Source organism: Trifolium pratense, linkage group LG2 (assembly GCF_020283565.1).
Source record: "Trifolium pratense cultivar HEN17-A07 linkage group LG2, ARS_RC_1.1, whole genome shotgun sequence".
NCBI lineage: Eukaryota > Viridiplantae > Streptophyta > Magnoliopsida > Fabales > Fabaceae > Trifolium > Trifolium pratense.
The window spans coordinates 46,548,344-46,568,156 of record NC_060060.1 but is presented as its reverse complement, the minus strand read 5'-3'; the positions used below and the strand labels follow the sequence as shown (position 1 = coordinate 46,568,156).

The window sequence follows — 19,813 nt, the reverse complement described above, 5'->3', positions numbered from 1 at the left end:
ATTGTTACCCACGCAGATATGAGTTCGAGTATTTTTCCAAACTGTGGGTATGTGGATGAGTACTGTAGTACCGTAAGCATCGTCATCCATGTAAATCACACATGTCATCATGTGTTTATTCATTCGTGTCGCATGAATCAATAAAAAATTCCATTTTTCAACTCTCATTTATTTCATTCTTCTCCTTACTTCACGCCATTTCCATCTCCACCGTTTCTCCTCAACAATGGCCTCTATAACAACAACACTATGCCATTACCACATCCCCCTATCATCATCCTTCAAAATCCACAAACCAACACACTCATTCCCACTCCCACTCTCACACTCCCCGCGTCATCTCATTCACCCCTTCAAATTCCAACCAAAAACCATTCCATCTCGTTTTCTTCTTTCCCAACCGCCACGCGCCTATGTCACTGGACCAGCATCCGACCCGAATGTTGCTGACCCGGATCCGAAACTTGACGGATTAATACAAGAGGAACCATACATACCAAGGGTTATTACATGGGAGCTTCTCTCTTTTCTTCTTGTTAAGCATAAATTTCGTCTTGCTGTTTGTGTTGCTTCTCTCTTTGCTTGCACCACTTGTACCCTATCCATGCCCATTTTTTCTGGTAATGTTTTTTGTTTTTTTCTTTATGATGATTATTGCGTACACTCCACATGTTTTTGTTTATTGAAATAGTTATTTGTCATTTTGTTACTTGAATGAGACACTTCGTGGATGTGTTTGCAATTTCGATATATTTAAGAATTATAGTGATAACTCCTCAAACATTAGGAACCAAAATAATAGTTAGTTGGTCTAGTGGTGATTGACGCTGGACCTGGTAGGGAAAACCATAGTTCGACCCACCCACAACTGTGATTGGGAGGGGCTGAAATCACTTGATGCCAGAACTGACCCCCAAACCAGATTAGACGGTTTGGTGGGCTGGATACTGGTGGTGAAAACAAAAAAAAAATAGTTGTTTTACCCGCAATCTATCAATTATATAACCATGTTTGATGTGCTAAAAAAATAAGGGACCGGAAAAAACAACTCTAGTTATACTGTGTTTGATTTTTGAATTGTTCTTGGGATTATACAAATTGGGCGTTAGAGACCGGATAAAATCTGAAATTTTTGTCTCATTAAACTACAAACAATTTTTTGTCCAAAGTACAAGTTTTCTAAAAGACTGTAATAACCTTTTGTCCATCAAATATCGTACAAGACAACAAGTTATGCAATATCTTAAAAGTTTGTCCTCGGTTGTTGTGTCATGTGTGTTGTTTTGTCCGGTATTTAGTTTTTGCAAATCAAAAACACCCAAAAGGATAAAACTTAGGTCAAATTGTTAACTAAAAAAAGTTGTTAAGAAGATTCACCACATATAGCCTAATTTGACTTAGCAACTTAGCCTAAGGGAAATTTGGATGCTTATTTGACCCAATGCCAATGCTCATGTATGATTTCATTGTTGATTATGTTATATTCATTCTTATGTGTTGTTGTATTCTTAGGACGGTTTTTTGAAGTTCTTATTGGTGTCAGACCCGAGCCGTTGTGGAGTCTTCTCAGTAAAATGGGAGTTCTGTATGCACTAGAGCCACTTTTTACAGTTATTTTTGTTATAAACATGAACATAGTGTGGGAGAAAGTTATGTCAACACTAAGAGCTCAAATCTTTGGAAAATTATTGATTCAGAAGGTAAAATCGAATCTATATAAGCTTTTCTTCTCATTTTTTATTAGTTATTTATTACAATGTGTTGGTTGTTTGAATTATCACATAGAAGATATTTTGCTTTGGTTGTTTAATAATATGATGTACTTTTTTATTTATGCAGGTTGAATTTTTTGACAAATACAAGGTATGTACATGTAATCATTTAAACTATACATGCTTTTATTTTTCCATTTTTTATAGGCAAATGTTAGTAATTAGTTGTTACTTGTTATGTTAGTACTTTCTCCTTCACCAGGGTTTGAACTCCGGTCCTTTAACTACTTTAACTCTTTTTCGCAGTCACTTTATCACTATTGTGCTAGCTCTCATAGGATAATTAATATTTTTATTTCACTAATTTTAGTAAGCTATATAATACAACATTTTCTCTTTGATTTATATTATGCTAATGGAATAGGTGCAAAACTTATTGCACTTTCTTTGGTTTATTCTTGTAGGTAGGCGAAATCACTGGTTTGTTAACATCTGATTTGGGTTCTCTTAAAAATATTGTCAGTGAGAATGTTTCAAGGGATCGTGGATTCAGGGCATTATCTGAGGCAAGCAACTCTAGATCAATGAGAAGCGAGCTTTATATTTCCCATATTTAAGCATGTGTATGGTTCGTTTCGTTCCTTTATCACTTTGTTGGGATGACTTTCCTTCATTTGTTGAGGAATGACTTTTGTTTGCATATGGACGAATTGATTCCTTCTTATATTGTCACTTAGGTTGTATTCATGCATATATGATTTACATATTGCTGGTCATATTCATTTCTGCTTTTGTTTACCTTGTTTTTGTAGGTCACTGGAACAATGTTCATACTTTTTACTTTATCCCCTCAACTGGCTCCAATTCTTGGTGCTCTGATGATCGCAGTTTCCGTTTCAATCGGTAAATTTCTATTGTAGTTGGTCATAAAAACTCATGACCAGTTGTTACTTTTAGGTAGTGTTGTTAAATAGCGGCTATAACATTGGTATAGCATAGTGGAATTTTAACAAATCGTTTTTATTCAGCAATACACTATTTACTACAAAATGATGTCAAATAGCACATAGCAGCATTTTAGCTCTGTTGAACAGTGAAATTTGATAAATCTCGCATTTTCTGTGATCTGCGATTGACAACACTGGTTTTAGGATTCCTTCAACACTGTTTTGGTTTAAAAATAGTATACTTATATGAACTGACTATGTAGCTTGAATACTAAATCCATCACTATGAAAAAAAGATTTTGATATTTGTCATTTTATGTCTTCTTCCCTGCTGTTGATTTTTTTTTATATATTTTTTTGGTTCGCTGAAGCTGTCTACAAGAGATCAACTTTGCCTGTTTTTCAAGAACATGGTTTGGCCCAAGCATCTATCTCTGATTGTATAACAGAAACTTTTTCTGCTATTAGAACAGTGAGTTCGTAGTAGTTCATATTATGATGAGCATTTTAAAGGCTTGGACCTGTAATTATATGCTGAAACCGTGATTTACATACTTACAGGTGCGATCTTTTAGTGGAGAAAAGCGCCAAATGTTTATGTTTGCTAACCAGGTAAGCTTATTCGAGAAATGAACTGATAGCTGTTGTCGGAAATGTATGACATACTCTAGATACTTATAGGTTAATTATGAGTTCCATACAGGTTCTGTCCTTCCAATCGAGTGGTATAAAGCTTGGAACTTTCAAATCTATTAACGAATCCTTGACTAGAGTAGCTGTTTATATTTCTTTAATTGCTCTGTATTGTCTCGGAGGAAGCAAAGTTAAGGCGGTAAGTAAATCTATCTTGTGTGATCATATACGTCTTTCTCTTATCATTCTTTTGCAAGGATTTTCCATCATTGAAATCATTCAAAACTCTTGGTTGCTGTTAATTCTTGCTCTCAGGGTCAACTCTCTGTTGGAACTATGGCTTCTTTTATTGGATATACATTCACTTTAACATTCGCTGTAAGAAAATTTTGTATTATTGACTTCTTGTTATACTTTAATTTTTCATCCCCTCTTTGCTGTCTGATATTATTCTGTCTTTCAGGTTCAAGGATTGGTTAATACTTTTGGCGATCTTCGTGGATCTCTTGCGGCTGTTGAGAGGATCAACTCTGTTTTGTCTGGAGTTCAAGTTGATGATGCCCTTGCCTATGGCTTAAAAAGAGAACTAAACCAAAAAGCAGTGAACGATGAAAACCTTAAATTGTTCTTCTCTGATAGTTCTTCTGAGAAAAACCAAAATAATCATTTACATTACATGTCAGCATTAAAAACGTCGACAAATCTGTTTAGCTTAGCTTGGTCTGGAGATATTTCTCTTGAAGGTATATATCTCTTTTGCAATTTATTATCCCTGAAGTTGTGTTGTTCTGAATGTATGATTTTTATGTCAACAGCCATGTTTGCTAATGTTTTTGTAATGGGAGCTTCCTCATCTTGCTTTTTCGTTTCTTGTTATGAGATGAACTTCCAAAGTTCCATAACTAAATGTATTAATTTTCTTTTGAGGAACTTTGACTGTGCAATGATTTATTTACGCTTTCCCGCCTTGTCGGTACATTGTAATCATAATTCTCAAAGATTGAATAATAGTTGTTAGAAAATAATATGTCTATATGATAATATCTTGGTTCATCTATCTTAGAATTGGGCTGCGTTTAACTCAATCCTTACAAAACCGGTTTGTAAGATGAGGACTGACCCCACTTACAAAGTAGTGGGAGTTCAGGAAGCGTCCCGGGTTCAACTTCCATGGACAGCAAAATTTTTCTATTTGTCCAAGGGGCATAGGGGGGCGAGAAGACTGTGAGTAACAGCACCGGCGCTGCGTGAGATCGGGCTGTTACACGCACAATTCCTCATTCTTTGAAACGGTTTAATATTACATTGGTATAATAGATCTGATTTACTTTTTCCTTCTGTCAATGACTATGCTTGTATTATACTGCAGATGTTTATTTCTCTTATCCTCTAAGGCCAGATGTGGAAATTTTGCGTGGCTTAAACTTAAGACTAAAATGTGGAACTGTAACTGCACTAGTAGGTGCTAGTGGTGCAGGAAAGAGTACAATAGTACAGCTATTGTCTCGTTTTTATGAGGTTTGATTTCTATTTCAGAATTTGTAAGTTCAAGTTACATTTAATTTGTGTCTTGATATTTACATTTAATTTGTGACTTTTCTTTCTGTAGCCTTCAAGAGGTTGTATAACAGTTGGTGGAGAAGATGTCCGAACATTTGATAAAAGTGAATGGGCCCGAGTTGTTTCTATCGTAAATCAAGTATGAAAACTAAAATAGGCAAAAAATAATTATCATGTTTGGTTTTAAACATCTTCATTTGTTTACAAATAGTAATAATATTAAGATATGATATGACAGGAACCTGTTCTGTTTTCCGTTTCTGTTGGAGAAAATATTGCATATGGACTTCCAGATGACGATGTTTCTAAAGACGATGTGATTAAGGCAGCAAAGGCAGCAAATGCTCATGAATTTATAATTTCACTTCCACAGGTTGGTTTTTATTGTAGGTATGCAAATTCTGTTATATATAGTTACAATTTATAAATGATTTACCTTATCGTTGATTGTTTCTGGAAAGGGCTATGATACACTTGTTGGTGAGCGTGGAGGCCTACTGAGTGGAGGACAAAGACAGGTAAAGACTTATAATAGCCATTGCGTGAACACCATTCTCTTGCATTAGAACGTGTGTTCTTGACGCTGTTGTTCCTAAATTGCAGAGAATTGCAATTGCCCGAGCTCTTTTGAAGAATGCTCCTATCCTTATACTTGATGAGGTGATATGTTTGTTTAATTCTTCGTATTTCTTTGTACTCTGTGTATCATTTTTGTACCAACAGTAAGGTTAGATTCACTTGAGTTGAGGCAGAACAACATACAGCCACAACTTTCTTTAAGTTGACATTGATCCGACTTTGTCCCAGTTTAAATTAACTTCAAGCTTATAGCTGCTTCTCGATTGAAATAAGTCTATGGTTTTTCACTTGCAGAAAAATCCCATAGATAACGTAAAGGAACAAACCGTTAAAAAAATTGAGATGCAGGAGTTATTTTTAATGTATACAAGAAGTTGTAGTTTAAAAACTTGATAACAATAGCGGTTTGTTAAAATTCCGCTACACTATAGCCGCTACTTGACAACACTGACTGAATCCATATATGTCGCATCAATTTAGATATTCTTTGTTCCTGCAGGCTACAAGTGCGCTGGATACCGTCAGTGAGCGATTGGTCCAAGATGCTCTCAACCGTTTGATGAACGGTAGGACAACATTAGTCATAGCTCACAGATTAAGCACAGTACAAAATGCACATCAAATTGCGCTATGTTCAGATGGGAAAATTGCAGAATTAGGCACTCATTTTGAGTTATTGGGTAAGAAGGGCCAATACGCTTCATTAGTTGGCAATCAAAGGCTTGCATTTGAATAGATTATTACGAAGGTCTTAGCATTTACTGTTATACAAAATAGCAATAAATGAAACATGGAGCTGGATAATGAAGGCTTGAGGTTGCTTGAGAAGTATATCACAAGGAGAAATTACAAAATAGAAAGGAAAAAAAAAAAGGAAATCTTGTAATTAATGTTTTATGGCATTTTGTTGTACAAAGACCTCATTTTATGTTCATCAAATGATATTATAGTTTGGATTAATAAGATTTTATAATTTCATTGTTATTTTGATGTCCATAAATGCGTCAATGAGGTGTTGGCACACTGGTAAGAGTTTGATCTTATAATTTGAAGGGGTAAAATTCGAATCCTTTTAGTACGGTTGTAAATTACAGCCATTTAAATTGCAGGGTAAGGAAATGGTTCTGCACAAGTTGCATTGTTAGAAGTTGAGGAATAAGTTTGTAGGGTACTACACTAGATACATTTATCTTGATTCATCATTCTAGTTTTGCACTTATTGTGAACTTGTGTTTGGAGTTCTGGTTGATGCATGTGTACTTTATGTGTACTTTTGTGAACTAGTTTTGCAGCTCAATGCTCTCTTGTGAGACAAGTTCTAATATGCATCACCCTACAAAACGATGCAACTTACACAACCCCCAAAAGTCAACATTTTTGCTAATATCCATACCATGGACCCTAGTCAAAACACACACACACACACACACACACACACACCATATAATAGCCAATTTGGATCCTACAAGTTGGATCATGACTACCCATTTCCAATTAGTGTCCTCTTCTCTCTTCAACAACGTTTCCTTGCTGGGTCATGCAAAGCAGATCTACTATCTCATCTTGGAATTTTTAAGGTATGTTTAAATTAAATTAGTTGATCTTGCTTTATCAATTAGTGTTCAATTGGTGTTTAGTTGCTCCAAATTCAACTGGGTTAATGTTTGTTAATTTTGATTTTGCGTAGTCCTTGAAAAATAGTGGTTATTAGTTCACTATCCAGTGGCAACATGGATGATTCACCTGAATCAATTCAGGTGTGTGTGCATTTTGTTATTGTTTACATTATGTAGTGTACAAGTTGTAGTAAAAAAGATTAAATCATAGAATGTTGATTATGCAGCATTTCTTACTTCAAAATGGTGAGCCTGAGGTTCAAAGTGATGAGGTTTTATTTTTTACAATTGGTATGCAAGTTTCCATGGTTTTGCCGCAAGAAAACATGTCGTATTAAGGAGTAAAGTAAATGGAGAATTAACTCAATTGACTTTTGTTTGCTATAGACAAGGCATTGCCAAAGAGACTAAATTTCCTTCAACAAGTAGAAGACGTGTACCAAGAAATCGCACCAGATACGGTTGTCCGGCTAAGTGTTATGTTCACATTCATAAAATAACTGGTAGGTGGTTCTTCAAATTGTTCAACAACACCCATAACCATGCCTTGTTGGATGATCAATTTATGGGTATGTTACCGGGTCATAGAAAGATGACAGAATATGACATTTGGCGTATGAACCACATGAGGCATGTTGGAATAAAGACCAACCATATCTTTGGGTTGTTTGCTAGTGAAGCTCGGGATTTGAAAATGTTGGTTTTCGAAGGAAAGATATGTACAATATGCAGGGAATGTTGTGCTTAACTTCTTCTACAGATGCCAAAGCTGCATGTGAATATCTTGAAAGTATGCGTACAAGTGACGATAATATGTTTTGGAGGCATAAGATTGATGATAATGGAAGACTTACACATTTGTTTTGGTGTGACGGTGCTGCTCAAAGGGATTACAATGTTTTTGGTGATGTAGTTGCTTTTGATGCTACATATAAGAGGAACAAATATATGTGCCCATTAGTTATATTCTCTGTAGTTGCTTTTGATGCTACAATCAAGATCGGACGGTCTGAAACTTCCTAACTGCATGACTGCACGGTTTCTCGAATGCACAAAATCCAGGTCCTCATTGTCGTAGTGTGGTGTGTGACTGTCATGGTAATACACTCTTCCTTTTGAATGATACATTAGAATTGTTCAAAAAAATGAGAAGAAAATAGACATAAGTCATGGCTCCAGCTTTGCATATTCCTATCTTAGTATAATAACTCATTTTTCTATATTTTTAATCTAGGTATAATACATGAAGTTTTGTATCTAGTTTATGCAATGAGAGTTAAACTCTTATCTTATGATGAAGAAGAAATGGAGATTACAGCATTTAATTCAGCAAGACACTCAGTTGGTAAACCAAGGAATGAATTCATAATGAAATCATCAATAGGATCAACTGTTGCAACACCAACTAGTCTACAGTTTCCTTCTTCACCTAATCTCATGCCTCTTCCACTCTTCATAGTCCCTTTTGATTCTTCAGATGTTAACACTGTCTTTACAAGTAAGGGTGGTGCTTTGTAGATACTACCAGCAGAAAACAAGAACTTGGCCTTGAACTCAAGATCAACCTTGTAAAGATTACATGATAATAGACCATTAGCAATTGGATTTTACTCCTAATAGTAATTCACTTTCGAGAATAAAATAAGTAATGTCAATCGTTGAATTCGATTAAGAAATAACAAGCGAGGTGTCAACATATTAATGATTTGTTATGCGTATGCAAACATATAAACATCAACTATTGATTTTATTATAAGTATTGTAGATTATTTTTTAAGAAAATAGCGAAATGATAAATTACAATTAATTAAAATGACATTAGTGATAATTTTACAAGCATCATGAGATAATTTGAACTCCACTCCTTAAAGATATATGACTTCATAAGATTCACTGCTGTTACAAAATCCTGCAGTTTTGTTCTTTTAAATTGGTTCTTGACAAAACCGTTTTTAAAAGATTTTCTTTTTAAATCGGTTCTTGACCAAACTGTTTTTAAAAAGATTTTTCTTTTTATTTTTAAACCTTGGATAGATGTTACGCTCTGATACCAGAATTTTCTGCAGAGGTAGCTGCATTTGCGGAAGGTAATCTTTCGAGGGTCTTTTGAATCCTTGAGAGATTTAAGTCTCTTTGGAGACATTTTTGAAAACTTCTAACGTCGTCTTCATCATATGTTTGGGTTTGTGATGCCCATTCTATAGTGCCTTCAAGGCGCTCTATATTATACTTGACCACATCATAGAATCCGTAGATATGTGTGGGGTCTCTTTCTAGAATCATTTTTAGAGTTTTTTGGTATTCTCCTAACTCTAATTCTAAAAGGTATGCCCAAGTTGCTCCAGGCATCTCTTAGATTTTTCTATCTAAATTTTGGACTTGTAAGGATAGTCCTTCTATTGAACTATGTAGCTTACTTAGTTCTTTTTGTTCTGAGATATAAAAATCTTTTTTGGGTGGTGTTATTCTAAGGCTTTTGCTTCTAAATAACGATTTGTCTTCTGTTTCCTCAAACAGATCTCTGTCAGCTTCTATCAAAGAACAACTATTCCTTGCTAGGCTTCTGAATATAGGTGATTTTAGAGTTACTATAGGTGCAAACAATTCGTCAATATGAATTGTGTCTTTTCCTTTGAATTCTATACTATGATGTGAATTACTCAAAGCATAGTTAATTCTATAGTAAATGGTAAAGGGGTGATTACCTTTTTTCATAAAATTTTTGTTTTTCATTTTATAATGAAAAACTATAGATCTATCAAGATCTTTATCTTTTAGGGATAAACCAATTTGTAAATTTATATCAAATTTGATTTTACCATATTTTAGATTGCAATTTCCTTTTGCAATTGTTGCTTGATCTGTGTCTAGAATTCTAGAGTCTTTTAAGGCTATTTCTAGAGGTGAATTAATACCTTTCATAAAAGTACTTTTAATTAAAATTTGAATGGTCGATATATGAATATAACCAATTTTAGATCTTTCATTTTCTGAAAAAGTTTTAATTCTTTCTTTAAGTTGAGTTGTATCTATAGTAGATATAACTATATTTCCATGAGTAGAATCAATGGGAATTGCTTCTTCTCCTGTCATTATTCCAAATTTCAGAATATTTTTTCTTGAGAAAATATTTTTGAACATGTTATATTTTCTTTTGAAATTTTCTTCTGCAGTTAAAGATAATTCTGCACTTTCTATTTTATTATCACAGATAACATCTGTGTGATAGCTAGATGTTTCTTCGAAATATGATACTTCAGTCATATTGATCTTTGAAATATTTTAACATGTATTTGAACATTATTTAAACAGAACTTTGATATTCCATAGTATTGAAAGATGTTAAATAAATTTAACATAAACATGTTTATACCTGATTTGATATTCTTGAATTTGATCTTGAATTGATGACTTTCGTCTTTGTTATCAGTCCACTACGACCGTCTATGATTCTTTCGAATTTTGATTTGTGAACGCTCCAGAGTATTACCTCAACGTTCTGATAGCTCCAGAGTATTACCTCAACTATCAACACTAAAATCTTAAGATTTTAGGAGAAATGAAAAACTTCATTCAAACTTAATTTCATTCTGATTACAAACGAGCATCAAGGCTCTTATTTATAGCGGAGTAGGACTCACAAGTAGTTCACATGTCCCTATCCGTGACAGCTATTTAAAACAAAAGAAAAACGCACTAAAGAAAACGGACAAACAATAATTTACATAAAGTAGATGCCTTAGTGATAAGGCAGTCTTATCCGACCCACATTTGTCTGCCACTACATTGTGACGTGTTGTTTTCCACTGAGTGCTTCCTTGTCGTTTTGTGCCGACGATTTTGGCGGACAGATTTCACACACGTGTCCTTTGTAATTTTGTGTAAAACTTGTACACAGTTCTTCTCTAATTACCATGGGTAGTTTTGTGTAGTCTTCTTTTAGCTGGTCAACTCTTTCTTCAAGTTTTTTAACAGCCTGTAAGTCTTTTTCCTTGGCTGGTTTTCTGGAATCGCTGTAAACGATTGTTGATGGATTGTCGTAAACAACCTTGTAGTTTGTTTGCTGGGTTAACCTGGTAACCTTTTGTCTGAAGTGTTTCATCTGTGCAATGTAACTGGCTGGGTGCCATTCATTTTTTTCTTTCGACATAGTTGGATATGTCTTGTTCGATATCCCTATTTTGATGAGATATTGTGGTTTTATAGTTAAATCCAGAGTAATTTCATCGTACCATGGATATGTTGAATCAATTTGAAGGAATATTTCTTTTCCTTTGGCAAAGAGATTGTTGAATTTTTGTACTAGGTTTTGAAGTTCTTCTGGAAAGTATTTGAGTTCTCCAAAACTTCTTTGTTCTTTTTCTTCGAGATAGATTGTGCTGATCAATCCATTTTGAAAGAATGATAGACAAAGCTGATTGTCTATTCCTGGAAGTAGGACCGTTTTTGAACATCCATACTTGTTTGTTGGGTAGAAGCAATCTGTAGAGAATTCTTCTATATAGTTATTTATCCATTTCCATCTAAGACTAAACTCTGTGAAAGTTGGGTCTGCTAAGTGGAATGTTTTTTGATGTTCTAGCTGGCGGATTTTATCAATTGACAGCTTCTTTTTTGACTCCATTGTTGAAGATCTTTGGATATCTTTTGCTGCTGTAATTTCCTTGTAAGGACCGTAAAGAGCTTGTTCTGCTTCTTTAATGGTTTTGTAGCCTTTGTGGCGTACATTTTTTCCGATGATGTGCTGTTTTGCTATTGCCCATTTTCTGTAGATCCCCTTCATTGGACCATCGAAAATGACATAAGCTTCGAACTTTCCCATTTCATTGTCTACGGGATCGTTTGTTTGGATGGTTGTTGACAAACCATTTTTTCCTGCTTCATCTTCTTCTTCTACTTCATCAGCCCATGATTTCTTGCTGTCTGAAGTTGTTTCTGAAGATTCTTGTTCCTTTTTCCAATCACTTGGTGCTATTGCTTCAATTGGAATCTTCGAGCTTTCTGGAGCTGAATACTTTACATAGTAGTTGTATTTTCCAGAATCTTGTCCAAGCAAGTCCCAATTTTCTTTGGTGTTGCTGCTGCTTTTTTCTTCAGTTGGTTCACTGATGTTTGTATCTGCTGTATATTGTTGCAAATTTTGTAATGTTATAATTATCTCCCCCCTCTCAGAAGAAAGTTTTGTAAGACGCTGTTGAGTAGCTTCAATCTGCTCGTCTTTTTGTTTCAGATTATGCTGCAAGATCTTTATTGCTTGCTCCATTCCCGTGTAAGAGTATCTGCAAAACTGTTGTTTTCAGATTTTATATACTGAATGTATGGTTGAAATTGTTGTAATTTCATCTGCCAACGAATTAATCGTCCGCTTTTATAATCTGCTTTTATATTATATCTCCAGAACCCTGTTAGATATTTTGAATCTGTTCGCAAAAGAAACCTAGAGGGTAGAAGTTCTACTCTCCATTTTTCTAATACTCGAACACATGCAAGTGTTTCTAACTCAGCTATCGGATATCTTGTTTCTGTATCAGAAAAAGTTCCCGATATGTATTTACAGAGTAATAACTCTTTTTCTTTTATATTAAATTTAGCAGAGTAATCTACTAAATTTTGTTTTTTATCTGTCTTTCTTTCTTTCGAAATTAGATCAGATTGTATATCTGAGGTTACGCTCAGATTTTCACCAAACTCATTGAGTTTTAGTGTTGCTTTTCCGTTAGGGAAAGCTCTCATACATCCTGCCCATGTATCTTTGGATGCATCAATTTCGACAACTAGAAAGTCATCATTTGTGGGATTGTAAAGCTTTGGTAGGACTTGAATTTTATTCTTAATTGTTTTCACAATCTTAGTATCTTCGTCTGTCCATGACCAAGGAATTTTTTCAGAAATTTTCTTTTGTAAAATTTTTCTTTCTTTTGCCAAGTCTTTAAAAAATCCTTCATTGGCAATATAATTCAAACATCCTAAGAATCTTTGAATTTGTTTTCTATCCACTAATACATCAGGGAAAGCTGAAATCTTTTCCTGGGTATGTGGCGCTAAATTGAGTTCTCCATTATCTTTTATGATTACTCCGAGATACTCAATTTCAGTTTTACAAAGTTGTGATTTCTTTTTTGAAATAACAATTCCTTTTTCTTTAATTCTTAAAAGAACTATTTCAACAGCCTTGATATGTTGTTCTTTTGTTCCTTTTGTAAAAATAAGTATATCGTCAATATATGCAAGGCATATATGGTCTAATCCTTGTAAAGAATTATCCATAAATCTTTGATATATTGAAGGTGCTTGTTTTAACCCAAAGGGTAAAACATTCCATTCAAAATGTTTTTGTGGCGGACATGAAAATGCCGTTAAAGGTTTTGTTTTATCAGAAAGTCTTAGCTGATAATATCCTGATTTTGCATCAAGGGATGAAAAATAGTTACAACCTTTAATTTTTTCAAAAATAAAATCTTTTCTAGGTAATCCATAAGAATCTCCAATGGTTGCAAGATTGAGTTTCTTATAGTTAATCACCATTCTTCTTTTCCCTCTTTTTATCTCGTTATGATTTTCGACATAAAAAGCTGGAGCTGAATGTGGGCTTGAAGAAGGTCTTATTAGTCCCTTTTCAAGTAAATCTTTACACTCAGTTTTGAATTCTTCAACATCCTTAATAGTATATGGAATCCTATTAGGAACGTTGACTTCTTCATTCGGGTTTTTAAGTCGAATTACTATTAATTCATGATTAGTATTTTTCTGATTATCTAATGGATCATCAGAACAAACTTCATCGAGTCTTTCTTCTAAAGTTGAAAAGAATTTATACTCTTCCCAAATAGAACTAAGTTTTTTCAAATTGCCAGAAATCATTTTTAAAATTTCATTTCTAGTAATTATTTTTGTAGTAATCATTTTCTTTTCGTCTGGATTTCCAAGATTTTTCCATCGAAGAGAAATTGTATTACTCCTTTGAATAAAGGGTTCATATAATTTTAGAAAATTGTTTCCAATGATTAGATCAAGACCTGAATCATGTAAATAAATTGTAGGGATAAAAAATTTATATCCTTCAATTTCTATAGATACATCCTTAAGGCTAAACCATATTTGATGTTTTGACTTGTCTGCAACAACTATTTCTTTTGGCTTTTCCAACCTATCCCAGTTCCTAGAGATCGATTTTCTTCCAAAACAAAGGGTTGCACCTGTATCTATATAGGCTAAAAGGTTTTTATTTTCTAGCACTATTTTTATAAATGTTGCACTTGGATTTCCTTTACCAAGTACTTTCTTCGACATTTAAGTCTATCTCTGAATCTGTCTCTGTGCAGTATTCATAAATTTCTTCATCAGATTCTACATCCGATTCTATAGGTTCATATCCTATTGCGTATATGGCTTGTAAGACATTTTTCTTAGGGTTATCCCTTTTAGGGCACTCATTGGAATAGTGTCCTTCTTCATGACATAACCAACATGTGCATGATTTCTTATCTTGCGGACATGTTTTTCTTTTAGGATAAGGAGGTTTTTTCCTAAAGAATTTCTTATCTCCTTTTCTAAATTTCTTAAAAGGGATTTTTCTGAATTTCTTTTTCTTATAAGACCTTATATTTCTTCTAGATTTCTTTTTAGGATTTCTAGAGTTACACCCATAGTTTCCTACTTTGTTTTGTAACTTATCACAGCAAAGTGATACTTTAGCTTCTCTTTTAGCTATCTTTTCGCTACATTTATCTGTGAGCCACTGTTTTAAAACAGTTATTCTTCCTCCTAGAGTATCATCTACCTTTCCTTCTGATGATATTGAGTTAAAGTATAGTTTGACTTGAGTTGACACTCCTCCTGGAAGCTTATCATAGAGGAGATCTAACAATCCTCTTGATAGTCTTGTTTCATTGTCTATGTTATAATAATAACTCTGAAATTCACAAATAAAGTTATCAATGTAACACATATTGCAAATTTTTAAATTAGTTATTTTCCAAAGATTTTGATCGGAAAATGCTGCTTTTGATTGGACAGTATCCTTCCATCCTTTGAATTCTTTGACTAGTAAACTATATACCCAGTCTGTAACTAAGGATCCTATTAAAGGCATAGTTCCCATAACTTGTGGTGGTAGATTTGAAATGTATTTGAATGCATTTCCTCTAGTTTTATATTGTAGGTAGTTGAAGATATCAAATGATCCTAAATTTCTTAGATCTTCATTCAGATGGATTAATACATTATTTGTATTGTACCAATCTCTAAGATCCTTTGCAGTGTCTAAACTACAATCTATGTCTAAAACACCTTGTCCTTGAAAAGGGTTTTGTGAAGGCTCATAGTAATGAGGTACTTTTTGGAATTTTTGTTTGGTAAATTCCTTTTCAAAATCTGCAGATCTTTTGGTACCTGAAGTTTCTCCATGTTCTTCTATTTTTACGAAATGAGGATTCTCATTTTCGTTTTCACTAGCTTCTTCTGAGCTAAAATCATAAATGATCTGATTGTTATCTTCAGATTTGTTATCAGGGATCTCCTGATTTTTTCCACTTATATCTAAAGAGACCATAAGTCTTTCTAGGTTTTCTAGTTGCCTATTAAGGGTTTCTTCTGTATTTTCCATTAAAAGTAAGTAGAAGGTGGTCTAATACTTAATTGTTTGGATTCAGAAGTTTTTTCTTTAGGTTGGGTTTGAATTTCTGGTTCCGGGATAACTATTGCTTTTCCCCTATCTCCCCCCCTCTTAAGAATTTGAGTTAACTCATCCTGAGTTAGATACCTTTTTTCTAAAAGTTCTAAAAGGTCTTCTATCCTTTCTTGACTCTTTCTTTGTTCTTCTAGAATCATATCTACCCTTTGATACCATTCTAGCTTAACAGGTTGAATTTCTTTAACAAGTTTCTCTTGACAAAGGTTTTTTATTATGTAGGTTATCATACATGCTATGTTGTTGAGTTGTGGATTTTTTGTATGAAAAAGGTGAGGGTATTTATGACTTTCATCTTCTTCATAGCAGGTGAAACCTTCGTTACTAAAACTCCATGTGTCATGGGGTTTATCTTCTTTAAATTGTCTTTCTAAAAAGGATGTTTGTTTTTCTACCCTACTCTGAAGGTCAGAAAAGCTATCCAGAATTTTCTGTAATCTAAGTGTTACACTATCTCCACTCATCTTGCCATAAATTTGAGGTTTTTCTGGAATAGTTTAACCATTTGTCTATATTCTTTAGACAGTTGTTCATCTATATTTTTATAGAAATTTTCTATATCTCTAAACCATCTAATCTGCATCTTGTAAAGATTAAGTTTGGCTAGGTTTGGAAAAAAGCTAATTGGGCTACGAATTAACTTTCTATTTGGACTTATTATCCAATTCATATTCTTTATCTTCTAAGCCAGTTGCTAAAAAATACTGATTTAATAGGTACTAATGTAAACACTCATTTTCTCAACTGCACCAAAATGCACCAAAATTCAACTTTAGGAAATCTATTTCCTATTTTTACCACTAAGTTTTTTTTTTAAAACAATTTTTACCACTAAGCTGACACCTCGTATCCATATTTTAGATTTACTTGTGGAGATAAATGCAACCATCTAAATTTGGTGGTTATTGAATTAAATTTAAGGGTAAAATGATAAGTAGGGATGACAATGGGTAGGGTATGGGTAGGGTACTATAGTACCCATCCCCATACCCGCGGATTGAAAAAATACCCGTACCCATCCCCATACCCGCGTGGGTAACAACTTTTGCCCCCGTCCTCATACCTTATGGGTACCTAGGTACCCATACCCGTTACCCGCATTTTTACTAAAAATAAATTGATCAATTATAAAATATCATATAATTTTAATAGAGTTAAAAAAAATTCAAAAATTTTAATATTGACTAATGAAAATTATAAACAAAATTATTATTATTAACCTTATGTTAAAGTTCATATTTATGTTAAATATTTACATTATTTTTATATTATGTTATAAATAAATTTTTATTAAAAATATGTAATAGTTTAGTAGAGTTGTATTGTTTTAAATTGATTTACATATATTATAATATAATAATATAAATAAAATAAATAAATATATATTATGCGGGTATGGGGCGGGGTGGGTACTAAGGTACCCGTACCCGCACCCATACCCGTGCCCGTACCCAAAATGCGGGTTTTTACCCTACCCGTTGTGGGTAATTTTTGCGGGTACCCTCTGGGTATGAGTCAAATTGCCATCCCTAATGATAAGGTAGAATAACCATAGTGTCACTAGGGTGCACACATAATGTAAAACCAATTTGAATTAAACAAGTACAATCTCTATAACTTATACGTTTCTGTCCCTAATTAGAATTAGAATATCCTCAAATATAAGACCATTTGAAAACTAAATGATGTTTATTATTAAAATACATCTATCTATATACACAATATAATTTAGTAACAGTCATACACAAATTATACACATTAATTATACTATTCATTTTTCTTAATATTTGTAAAAACCGTCAAAGAATCTTATAAATAAAGACGAAGAGAGTATTTCTTACCTTACCGGATTCTTGATTAATACTTCCTTGAAATGTTTCTGGAACAATATCAATCCTTAAAAATGGTGGCAATGGCAATCCAAGAAACTTAGTTGTAGAGCTTGTTAATGATGGAATATACAATGTTTCAATATCAAATGAAACAAGAATATCATTGTTATCTTCATATTTTGTTTCTTTTCCACCAAAACCATTTCCTATTCCTCCTTCAGCATCATATACAAAATCAGGATATCTTGAAATTCCAAGTTTGCAAGCACTTTTTGTCTTGAAACTAATAGTGTAAGCCTTATCATTTGATGGAGTTTTAAATTTTGTTGAAATGGTTTTTTGTTGGTTTTCACTTGAGGAAAAGGAAGAGAAGATGATAATGTTTTTTCTTATAAGATTTGATTTTTTGGTATGAAATTTGCATGGTATTGGTGGACTTGAGAAATTTATCTTAGAACTCATTAGTGTTTATGATTTGTATGATGAAATAAAAGGAAGTTGAATTCTTGAAATTTATAATAATTATTTTTTTATGAGAAAGCATTTTAAGAACATGAGTTGTTTTGGATTGTGGCTATATGAATCTTATCTTTTCACTTGAGGTCTCAAATGCTTGGAAGTTAAATCATATATTGAATAGGCAAAACACATAAAAATACAAAATGGTCAAAATACTTTATTTTGTTTTGTAGATTGGGAAATATAAGTTTCTCTTTTGACTAAGTCTCTTATAATTTTTTTTTGGTGCAAGTGACCGATGATTTAACTCTTAAGGTAAATAAATCATGTGTCTGTCGAATCTCAGCCCTGCATATATAATATGATGTTTCTACCAATTGAAGTTAAGTTAACAAGACCAAAACATTGTCTCAGGCCACTTAGCCAAAAACATTTTTTCCCCCTATAATGAGTCATAAATTAGTTGTTTGCTATTCGATGAGATAGTGCCATTACTATTTACTTGCTAGAGGTCGGTTAATCCTATTTGTAGATCAATCACAATCTTCCATCTAAGTCATGTACCGGTATATATTTATATGATATGTGTATCTGAGTATTCACCGTATTATATAAGAAATGCAACACATTTACTGAGTAAGGCCAGAAAATGGCGTGCTCATACACAGTTTTTGATTACTAGAAATATAAAACTAATGTTCTTCTTCTTCCAAAATTCTGGGTATCTTCAGGATACTAAAATTATTCTCGCTAGTTATGTATCTCGGTTCCACCAATAAGGGTTTGTTGTTAAGAGTTAACATACTACGTAGAAAATCCTTGAGGACAATACAATCGGTATGTCTCATACCACTTTACCGTTTGCTAGTTTTGCAGCCATCATCATTTGAATTTGGTAGTTGTTTACTTCACGGTTGTAGACATCAAATTACTACATTATTATTATTATTATTAAGAAAGATAAGTTTTTATCATCTTTATTTTACTTTATTCTCATTAGTATTTATTTATTTTTTTACTAATCATTAGTATTTATTTGATACTTAAATTTATATGTTTTTAATTATTCTTTGATAAGTCTAGATCAAATGTTACAACAATCTACCACAAGATCCTGAAGTGAAGGACATGCTCATGATGAACCCACTGACCATTATCATCGGAGAGAGCTACTTACTTTGCAAGGTTGAAAGGTGAAAACATCTTGAGTTTATTTATTTACAATTTCTCCTTCTTTATCTAATTAAACAAACAAATTTTTCAAATATCTATACTTTTATGTATATTTTTTTTTAGTTTAATGGATATGCACAAATGGTGTAAAATAGTTTTACACGATCCTTCAATAAACAATTATCATTTATCTTATTTTGTTTGTAACATTTTGGTCTTTTATTATTATTTTTTGTAATATTTTGGTTCTTTATCTTTTTTTGGTAACACTTTGGTCCTTTATCTTATTTATTTATAACACTTTGATCCTTTTTTTAACACTTTGATCCTTTATCTTATTTATTTGTAACATTTTATTCTTTTTTTTGTAACACTTTGGTAATAATAATAAGATAAAGGACCAAAATGTTACTAATGAATAAGAGAAAAGACCAAAGCGTTACAAAAAAAAAGTTAAATGACCAAAGTGTTACAAAAAAAAAAAGAAGATAAAAGACATGTAGTGTAATTTTGTCTATTTTCTTCTACTTTTAACTTTTGCATCCACTTTTTTTTTCTTTTTTTTCTTTTTTGCACGTTATCTTTATTGATCAAATAACTTAAGGGTTCGTTT

General features: G+C 32.9%; 2 protein-coding genes across 2 annotated transcripts; one reads left to right on the top strand and one right to left on the bottom strand.

The window, feature by feature from the left end:
* The first annotated feature begins 116 nt into the window (after positions 1-116).
* LOC123905895 (ABC transporter B family member 28-like) lies at positions 117-6,415 on the top strand. The gene is made up of 16 exons (XM_045955669.1): positions 117-620; positions 1,513-1,700; positions 1,840-1,863; positions 2,177-2,278; positions 2,525-2,615; positions 3,031-3,131; positions 3,221-3,271; positions 3,363-3,491; positions 3,608-3,670; positions 3,756-4,035; positions 4,662-4,810; positions 4,902-4,991; positions 5,091-5,225; positions 5,314-5,370; positions 5,456-5,512; positions 5,931-6,415. The coding sequence occupies exons 1-16, from the start codon at positions 227-229 to the stop codon at positions 6,165-6,167; spliced, it is 2,148 nt and encodes a 715-aa protein (XP_045811625.1). The 5' UTR covers positions 117-226; the 3' UTR covers positions 6,168-6,415.
* A 1,435-nt stretch (positions 6,416-7,850) lies between these two features.
* Positions 7,851-18,168, bottom strand: LOC123905894. The gene is made up of 2 exons (XM_045955668.1): positions 17,578-18,168; positions 7,851-8,612 (listed from the first exon to the last, which is right to left on the bottom strand). The coding sequence occupies exons 1-2, from the start codon at positions 18,028-18,030 to the stop codon at positions 8,337-8,339; spliced, it is 729 nt and encodes a 242-aa protein (XP_045811624.1). The 5' UTR covers positions 18,031-18,168; the 3' UTR covers positions 7,851-8,336.
* Positions 18,169-19,813: the final 1,645 nt, after the last annotated feature.

Coding starts and splice junctions, on each gene's coding strand:
- LOC123905894 (XM_045955668.1), bottom strand. CDS start 18,030: ATGAGTTCTAAGATAAATTTCTCAAGTCCACCAATACCATGCAAATTT. Junction 8,613..17,577: donor TTAATCAAGAATCCGGTAAG/GTAAGAAATACT, acceptor AATCTTTACAAG/GTTGATCTTGAGTTCAAGGC.
- LOC123905895 (XM_045955669.1), top strand. CDS start 227: ATGGCCTCTATAACAACAACACTATGCCATTACCACATCCCCCTATCA. Junction 621..1,512: donor ATCCATGCCCATTTTTTCTG/GTAATGTTTTTT, acceptor TTGTATTCTTAG/GACGGTTTTTTGAAGTTCTT. Junction 3,671..3,755: donor CATTCACTTTAACATTCGCT/GTAAGAAAATTT, acceptor TCTGTCTTTCAG/GTTCAAGGATTGGTTAATAC.